This window comes from Cyprinodon tularosa, unplaced genomic scaffold (genome assembly GCF_016077235.1).
Source record: "Cyprinodon tularosa strain WSP-4 unplaced genomic scaffold, ASM1607723v1 ctg310, whole genome shotgun sequence".
In the NCBI taxonomy this organism is placed as follows: domain Eukaryota; kingdom Metazoa; phylum Chordata; class Actinopteri; order Cyprinodontiformes; family Cyprinodontidae; genus Cyprinodon; species Cyprinodon tularosa.
In genome coordinates, this window is record NW_024039020.1 from 1462156 (window position 1) to 1472130 (window position 9975).

Genomic DNA, 9975 nt, shown 5'->3' on the forward strand with positions numbered 1-9975 from the left:
AAACAAAAATACATTTTAAATCTATTTGATATTGACAGAAAACTGTGTAAATTTGGGATACAATTCGACAAAGCTGTACTCACAGCTATATAGGTTCAAAACAGTGGTGAGGAAGATAATCCTTAGATTTTAATATATAAAATTATAAAAATAATTAACTGTATATCATTTTACTTGCACATCAAAATCCTGCCCCATTTTCCATCACATATTGTTTGAAAATCAATCTGAGGTTTGTGATAGCAGGGTGAAAAAATGTGAAAAGATTTAAACGTTATGTCCAATTTTGTTGGACATGGCATTTTGAAAACAAGACATTAGCAACATAACCCCACTGCTCACTACTGTAGTATTCTACATCATTTCTGATAGTGACCCAAACATTGCTGTTTTTATATTTGATGTCATTTTGTACAACCTACATGGCACTTTGCACAAGAAGAAAGTCTTTAATAGGGATGAATAGAAAGTGTATTTTCCTGTGGCAAATGCACTACTAGGTAATGAAAGTACAATGATTTTAAAATTAATGTTTGTTAAAATTATTGTTAAAAACACATTTTTCTTTGTCCTACTAGGAATTCTTTTTAATTGTAAGTTGGGCATTAAGGATTTAAGCCACCTATGGCATTGACACCCAAGATGATATCAGGCATTGGACTTCTCTGGATAGCTTTATTTTTCACAAGGGTTGCAGCTAAGCTATCTACTCATAATTGGTTAATGGATTGCTCTGGTCTAATGCTCAAAGATTTGATACTGTTTTATACTGTTCTCCTGCAGGAACTGGGTTTAATTGGTCGTATTGGTTTAAACTTAATTACATTTTATTATTTTTTGTTTTTGTTCTTTCTAGCTCGGGAAAATGTCATCTACATTTTAAGAAAGGCACATTCATTCTAACAGGACGACTGACGCACAAATACGCATGGAACGGCGGCTGTGACGCATGCTCAGAGGTTTTGATTAGATCTCTCCCTCCCTCACTCCTCCGTCTGTCTCTTTCTCTGTCTCTCTTTCTCTCAGACCAGGAGCATCTGCATGTGTATTCAGGCAGGGATGAAAGCGGCCAGCAGGTTCTTATAAAACTCATTTTTCTCTCCCTGTAAAGTGCAGTGGGGTGTGATCATAGGTGCTGAAAGTGCAGCGCTCTCTCCCTGAGGACAACCACTGCTGCCGAGGAGGGAGAGGAAGAACTAAGAGGAGAAAGGAGGGAGATGGAAAGGAACTAATGGCCAAAAGCAGGTGATGAGATGTTGAAGATGTTTAGTGACTGATTGAGGCGCACCGTTGGTGAAGTTCAGCTCTGGTTTGCGCCACAGCAGGTGAGTGGACGCTGAGGAGCAGCTTCTTTCAATTAAACCAATGATGCAGTTATGCTTGCGCAAAGAATACTGAGGGTCTGGTTTGATGTCATACAACCAAACCAGGTCACAGACCGCTTCTGGTGATTGCTTGATTGATTCTGGTTGTCCTTTACTAATAAGGGCGCGCACACTGGGGATGCGGGGGCGCGCCTCTTCCCATTCAAGGATTTGTCATGGTTCGCGGCTCCGACCGTCATGTAGCTTATTGGAGGGTAGGCGCACCTCCTATGGATGGTCCGTGTCAGACACAATAATGAGATGAAATCGACGAGATGTTTCTCTGTGTTCTTCATCACTAAATAACAGACATGGGAATTCAATCTTGCAGCACCATGAAGCAGAAAACACGTTTCAGCAACATTGAAATCAGTCCTATATAAACTCTACAGCTCAGACAGCTGCTTGGCTCTTACTGAATGCTATTTTTGGAAGCATCATAAATTGATTTAACTACCACATTTCTTGCCTCGGATGTCATGTCAAATATAGAACAAACCTCTTCGGCTCTGTCTTCAGTTTGTAAAATGTGATCCTTCTTAGACCTCACCTTTATGGTTGTGCAAAAATAAGCTTTGTGAGTAAAACAAACAAAAGCAAACCAAAAAACAGCAGCATTGCAGAGGCAGACTGCATCACCCGGCACAGTTATTAACTGGGAAGAGAAAAGCCAGACAGAAACATCCTGATCTCTTCTTGCAGGTTAGGTGTTTTCATGCAGCAGCCGATCAGGTTTCATTTAACTACCAGTGAGAAGAAGTAAGACTAATTTTCTGGGATGTGATCCGGAGCTTTTGATTGTGGCCATTTGTGTCATACGGAAATCAGCACCTGGCTGCCAAAGTTGATTTTATTTATTTATTCTTTTACACATAATTCACCTTCATGCTTTATTCTGGAGAGGGAATACATGAAATGTTCTCTTAGGGATCATGTGAACATAAAATCCCCATTTAGTGCAAGATTGTTTTCTGGGGTTGTTATTTATTTTTACCCAGAAGAGACAAACATATATTTTAAAGTCCAATGATAATAAATTGCAGCTATATTTATGAGGACTGTGTGGTAAAAGAGGTTTTCTGAACTTATGAGCAGTGAAAGGTTTCCAGATGCCTCTTATTTGTTTATTTTTATTACATCCAGGACAGACATTTTGTAATCTGGATATCAAAACAGACCTTTTTTACATATTTTCTTGTGATTCGTTTGTGGTTATAGCTTACAACAAATAATACAACTTTGAACTAAACTAAAATGTTAACTCCTTTTAAATTCAGCTAAAACAAGATATTTTCACACTCAGGCATCTCTCAAACATAAACTGAAGCTGAGGTTGACTTATCGTTTTCCGCATAAGGTTAGTAAGAACAGTTGAAATTATATTTGTGCTAAAACATTAATAGCCTACATTAAGATCAATTTCCCTATAAAAAATATTTAATAATTTGGATGATAATGTAATGGATTTTACAGCTCTTGATTGATTCAGACCATTTAAAATGAGGAAAAAACGCAGTTTTATTTTTGGCAACAACCACACTACTGCTGCTTGTGACATTATGGGAAACTATATCTTGTGTTATGCTTAACTAATAAAAGTTAAGTTTAAACACAAAAAACAGTAAAAAAAAAAACATTTGAAATTGACACAGATTCAGTGGGAAAGACATTAATTTGTTTATGAAATGTACATATTAGAAAAAAAGCAAATAACCTTAAGAAGATGTCGGCAAAAGCTTGTAAGAGTTTGTTCTTATATGGAGTTAAATATATGAAACTGACATGGAATCCGTTCAGAGAAGAATTTGTTACTACAAGAATAAGCATAAAAAGGCAGATTAGAATTTACAGAAATACCCAGGCAAGAAGATCTGATCTGATGAAACTAAGATAGTGGTGTTTGGCCATAATGACAATCACTGTACTTCGTGTAGAAAAGGGGAAGTTTCCATATTTAACAAAAGCACAGCAGCATGCTGTGTAGATGCACAGCTGCAGGAGGGACTAGTGCACTTCCCAAGAACAGATATTTCTAAACAGAAGACTGATAGATAAGAATACAGTCAATTTAATCACAGAGCAGACTGTAGACAAAAAGTAGATTTTCCAAGGTGTCCATCATAAAGCCAGGGTCTCAGTCAGATAGGACATTTGGATCTGGTGCCTAATGGTAGGGGCTTTTAGGGAAGTGACAGATTCACCCTGGAAAGGTCACAAGTACATCACAGCGAGAAACAACCATGCAGACACACACCTACACATAAGGTCAATCCATAATGATCAGTTGACTTAGCAGTCATGTTGGTGAACTGTGGAAGGAAGCGTGAGAACCAGAAAAGCACCCACACTTGCATGAGGAAGAAAAATCAATTCACAATGACAGATCTAATAAATTAGATTCCGATTTGCATCTTTTATAGGTTACATAAAAATGTCTTGTCTCAGCTTTATCGGGATTGATGCTATGTGTGGCACATGCTAAATTTATCCATTTACAGACAGGAGTCATCTGCCCCTTACAGAGTCCACATTGATCCAAGCAATCATATGCAAACAGTCAGCATCTCAAATATGACTCTAACACGTTTTTGTCCTTGAATATCTTATTATTATATATTTATTTTGATGATCCACACGGAAAAAGAACATCCTCCACTATACCTTTAATTTATATGTTCTGTATAACAGTAACAAGATCATGGATACCAGCTACTAAAATAAGCTTTCATAAGGTGGTAGGACCTATTGATAGGGGGAGGAACTATGATGTCCAGAAGGAACATAGAGTAGATCGACTGTTACTCCGCTGCTGTGATTTTCCATGGATCTAAACAGGATTCTTCCTCTCCTACTCACTTTGAAGATTTTTCTAGCCGTTTTTAACTGGGAAGAAACTACTGGATAGACTCAGAGAGCTCTGGAGGAAATACACCCCCCTAATAGCCTGACACACCAGGAGATACTCAGAAATAGCTGGAAACAGATGGATGTCTGAGTTGCCCTCCTGTTACCTAATCGCAGATCAGTGCAGCACAGCAGGTGGATGAACCACTTTTTATATTTTCCCATAATTATGAGGGAACAGCACATGCGAAACACTAATTCTTAATTAGTGTATTTTGAGTTTTTTACAGCAGAGGACCACAGGTTGGATTCAAACCTGGGTCAGCCATGTCGAGGACTAAGGCCTCCGTACATGGGCCATGCGTGGTAACCACTGCGCCACCTGCACGCCCGACACCCCATGTTTTTAATTTAATTTAAAAAATGAAACAAACAGTATTTAACGTAACGAGATGTCTTTAAAATAACTATATTATTATTTTAATGTTATTTCATATATAACAAAATGTACAAATCTCTAGAAAACAAAAAAGTATGAAGGTGTGCAAAAGTATGCATTCAAGTTCTGTTGAAGACTTGAAAGCATATGCTTTTGCATTCAGAGTCTTATGCTTCCTAAAATGCAGCAGTGAAGATGTGACACATAACATCTGAAACCAGAGTCGAACATGAGAAAACGATTTAGTCATAAACATTGAAATGTGATGTAATTGGTTAGATGTTAAAAAAAACAAAAAACGTTTTTGTTGAGAAATGAAGGGAATGTTGTCTTTGCAGCTGGTTTTATGAGTTTTGTGTGTTTATTTGTCTTATTGTCAGACAGAGCAAAGAGCAGGATTTCACTGTTTAAAAAAAAAGACAGAGGGAAGAAAAGTCATTACAGAGAGAACAAAAGACAAGAGACAAATGGAGCTCTAACCAGTTACTTATATAACACCCATTACCAACAGATACTTAATGCCTATGTTACCCAAGACAAAAAATTGGCTTGATTGGGTGATTAGTGCTCTGCATAATTCAGTTATTGTGGATGTAATGTGTCTGATTACGTGGGGAATGTGGTTAAACTGGGGATCTGTGTAAAGCATACCTGCATTTGGTGCAGGATGCAGGGAAACACGGGGAGATGTGAGTCACTGCTATTATTATCTAGGATATGAAAGATATATGAGATATCAAGCTGAATCCCAGGTAGAAGCAACATGTTGAAGAAAGGAATGGGTGGGCTTGCCGGGGTTTTTCTTTGAAAAAATAACACCGTTTGTGGGGTACTAAAAGGTTTCTTTTTCTCCTGCAGGTGTAGGTCATCTCTGAGGTCTTAGAAAATAAATATGGAGTCAGCTCACCTTCTGAGTGGCTCTAAGAAGAGAGTAAAGATACATCCTCAGACTGTAACGGCCAAGTATGCCACGCAGACCCCCTATGCCCCCCAACCTGGAATACATACCCATTTCCCCCAACCAGGCGATGAGGGCTATGATGACGCTCCGTCATTCGAGGATTTTGGCTCATTCCTGGAGGAGACATCTGACAAGAAACAGCTCACGGAGAGCAAGAAGTGGCCTTTGACATTGTTTGGCTCCAAAGACAAAGACACGTCCCATAAACTCCAAGTGGTGGGAGAAGGAGAGGGAAGTGAGGTGGGAACCAAAGCAGCAAAGGGATCTGGGAAAGGGGTTGGAGAACAACTGGCCAGTTTTGGCGAGGCTTCTGTGTCGGCATCTCGACTCACCTGGTTGGGACTACTCTGTGCTGCTCTTGCACATGGCTGCCTGATTGTCCTTACCCGCATGGCCTCTGAACGCTTTAGCCTTGGACCCCTATTTCTGCTCCTGGTAAGGTCAGTCATTCAGCTTCCATCAGTGGCTGCCCCACTGAACAAGGCAGAGAGCCCATTTGGACCAGAAGGATATCGGTTACGTCTACTCTTTTATGGCATTTCCTACTCACTCTCCCTCTGCTGTGCCTATTATTCCTTAACCTTTGTCTCTTCTGAAAATGGTTCGACAACTTGGCGACTGGCAACTACCACTCTGTCAGCAACCCTTGCCTTCCTGCTACTGGAGGAAAAGCTGGGACTTGCAGATGGGATAACCTTAGCCGCTGGCCTGTGTGGGTTGGGTCTTGTGTTGCTTCCCACAGCAGATGAGAGCTATGAAGACATGCCAGTTGATCCCGTTACTTTCTGGAGGGGTGCTTTCGGATGGTCTCTTTCAGTACTTGCGGGGTTGTGGATGGCCCTGGCGCTGGTCGGGTATCGCTCAATGAAAGATAGGGTTGGTGTCGCCACTGCTCTATTTACTGTGAGTTGGACAGGTTGCCTGCTTACCCCAGCTACTTTGATTCTGATCCAGGAAGGATGGTCTTGGCCTATGAGTTTATCAGCATGGGCCATTCTACTGGGCTTAGTTGCCTCCTCAATAGCAGCCTTCCTGGGAATGACGCACGCCCTCACACGCCTCCACCCAGCCCTGGTCTCCGCTTCACAGAGCTTGGAAATACCTGTTGCCATGCTCTTGCATTTGGCCATATCTCCTGTGACTCCCAATGCTGCCGAGGTTGTGGGGAACGTGATGATCGTGCTAAGCGTTGGCTGGCTGGTGGCTATGAAGCTGCTCCCATCTCGTGGTGTGGGGCGGTGCCAAAGGGAGGAGTATGAGGAGATTCTGGACTCACCCATCAAATAGAAACACTTCAATACCATCACCTACTCTTTCTCCTTCAAAAGTGTCATTCCCATGTACATAAGAGACTAATAGATGTTCACCAGAGCTCGATCTATTTTGTATTGTTTTTGCTTAGAAGAAAGTACCAAAATTGTGTTGTCTGTAAAGTGACTACATGATGTGAAAAATAAAAGCTCTCTGAGAGAATGCTCGTCCTTCAATCACCCTTCAAATTTTTAACATAGGAGGATGCAGGGCATGCACTCTAATGCTACGTTCAGACCGCAAGCGCTGGAAGCAGCAATAAAACGTTTTCTGCTTCATTTTTGATGCCTGTACACATTATGGTCTGATGCGCCTCAACTGCATCTTTGACACTCCTGAAGTGTGTCCAGTAAAGTGTGTCCAGTTCAGTTCAGCAAGATTAACTGCCCTGCCTTCAAATATTATTTTGCGGTTGGAGCAGCACGAACCCCCCGTACAATATGGTATGGGGTGCTCTGTCACTGGAAATCCCCTTCAACGGCAGCCTCTGGCCCGGTCGCCTCTTCGGGGGAATCCGCTACCATTCATGGCATCTAGAAGGCGTTTTTCATGTACTTAATCCAAACTGCAGGCACAAGAATAATAAAAGTGCCTAAGGTGCTAAGAAACTCATGGGGCGCTGCTTCAGCTGCTCAGAAGCATCAAGATGTGCGGTTCCTGCTCGAAAGCCCTGCAGGAAATTTTGATGCACCTTGATGCGTGTCAACTATTGACTTTGCATGTAAACCAGCTGCTTCTGCCGCTTCTGTAGTGTGCGGTTTGAACATAGCATAACTCTACCCATCGCACCCCCTCCACCGTGTTTGACAAGGATTCAAAAGCAGGAAGACAAAGTGGAAATCAAAGAGAATGTCGACTGATTACTGTACCTAGCCTGGCCAGCTGGTCCATAAAAATGTTTTACGCACGAAATAGAGTTATTATATCTTGTTGCCGAGAACATAAGCACCCTTTGGGTTTTTCTCCTGTTTTTACCCTCATTAGCCTTCTACTTTCCTCTCTCCATCTCTCTGTTGCTAGTAAAACACAACAGAAACATGAATAAACAAAGGAGCCATTCTAAAATCCCCCCATCAGATGCACTGCACAGATGGAGACCTTTAATGGAAGTCAAGTATCACCACACAGAAGAGAGCACGCACCTACACATGTAATTATTGCTGGGGGAATCCAGGAGAATCATGAAACAGGTGAAGTGTAAGGTCTGGTAGCGATACAATTAAAATCCACAGCTTTAAGTCTTGTCTGCTGCTGCCAGTGGTTTTTAACTCACCTGTAGATTTAAATGCTTGATGCAGGTGTGAAAAAGAAAGGGACCAAATACAGCCATACAGTCATATTTCTGTGACATTAGTGGTGTGAGGAAACCATTTTCCTTCCTTCCTTCCTTCCTTCCTTCCTTCCTTCCTTCCTTCCTTCCTTCCTTCCTTCCTTCCTTCCTTCCTTCCTTCCTTCCTTCCTTCCTTCCTTCCTTCCTTCCTTCCTTCCTTCCTTCCTTCCTTCCTTCCTTCCTTCCTTCCTTCCTTCCTTCTTAGTTAAACATTAGTTAAAGTTTTACTTGAAGAAGACAAAGAAGATTTTAAAATCAAACCATAAAATGTAAATAAATTGACATGACCCTACTCCACAGTTAAAAGTGGTAAAATCATGCCTGCATAACAAACATCAGAATCAGAATCAAGTTTATTGCCAAGTAGGTTTGGTTACAAGGAATTTGACTTGGTGTTGTTGGTGCAGACAAAAAAACAAAAAAAAAAAACAAAACAAAATAACAAAATAAGATGGAATATATATATATATATATATATATATATATATATATATATATATATATATATATATATATATATATATATATATATATATATATATATACAGGTGCTGGTCATAAAATTAGAATATCATGAAAAAGTAGATTGATTTCAGTAATTCCATTTAAAAAGTGAAACTTGTATATTATATTCATACATTACATACAAACTCATATATTTCAGATGTTTATTTTGTTTAATTTTGATGATTACAAATGACAACAAATGAAAATCTCAAATTCATCATATCAGAAAATTAGAATATTGTGAAAAGGTTCAAAATTGATGGCCCCTGGTGCCACACTCTAATCAGCTAATTAACTCAAACCACCTGCAAAAGCCTTTAAATGGTCTTTCAGTCTAGTTCTATAGGCTACACAATCATGGGGAAGATTGCTGACTTGACAGTTGTCCAAAAGACGACCATCGACACCTTGCACAAGGAGGGCAAGACACAAAAGGTCATCGCTAAAGAGGCTGGCTGTTCACAGAGCTCAGTGTCCAAGCACATTAATAGAGAGGCGAAGGGAAGGAAAAGATGTGGTCGAAAAAAGTGTACAAGCAAGAGAGATAACCGCACCCTGGAGAGGATTGTGAAACAAAACCCATTCAAAAATGTGGGGGAGATTCACAAAGAGTGGACTGCAGCTGGAGTGAGTGCTTCAAGAACCACCACACACAGACGTATGAAAGACATGGGTTTCTGCTGTCGCATTCCTTGTGTCAAGCCACTCTTGAACCACAGACAGCGTCAGAAGCGTCTTGCCTGGGCTAAAGAGAAACAGGACTGGACTGCTGGTGAGTGGTCCAAAGTCATGTTCTCTGATGAAAGTAAATTTTGCATTTCCTTTGGAAATCAAGGTCCCAGAGTCTGGAGGAAAAGAAGAGAGGCACTTCATCCACGTTGCTTGAAGTCCAGTGTAAAGTTTCCACAGTCAGTGATGGTTTGGGGTGCCATGTCATCTGCTGGTGTTGGTCCATTGTGTTTTCTGAGGTCCAGGGTCAACGCAGCCACATACCAGGAAGTTTTAGAGCACTTCATGCTTCCTGCAGCTGACCAACTTTTTGGAGATGCAGATTTCATTTTCCAACAGGACTTGGCACCTGCACACAGTGCCAAAGCTACCAGTACCTGGTTGAAGGACCATGGTATCCCTGTTCTTAATTGGCCAGCAAACTCTCCTGACCTTAACCCCATAGAAAATCTATGGGGTATTGTGAAGAAGAAGATGCAATACACCAGAC

At 40.8% G+C, this 9975-nt stretch overlaps 1 protein-coding gene across 1 annotated transcript; it reads left to right on the top strand.

The window, feature by feature from the left end:
* Nucleotides 1-969: 969 nt before the first annotated feature.
* Nucleotides 970-7095, top strand: LOC119788159 (solute carrier family 35 member G2-like). The gene is made up of 2 exons (XM_038292328.1): nucleotides 970-1325; nucleotides 5506-7095. The coding sequence occupies exon 2, from the start codon at nucleotides 5540-5542 to the stop codon at nucleotides 6893-6895; it is 1356 nt and encodes a 451-aa protein (XP_038148256.1). The 5' UTR covers nucleotides 970-1325; nucleotides 5506-5539; the 3' UTR covers nucleotides 6896-7095.
* The last annotated feature ends 2880 nt before the right edge of the window (nucleotides 7096-9975 follow it).

Bases quoted from the DNA above. Each gene is read 5' to 3' on its own strand.
- LOC119788159 (XM_038292328.1), top strand. From the start codon at position 5,540: ATGGAGTCAGCTCACCTTCTGAGTGGCTCTAAGAAGAGAGTAAAGATA.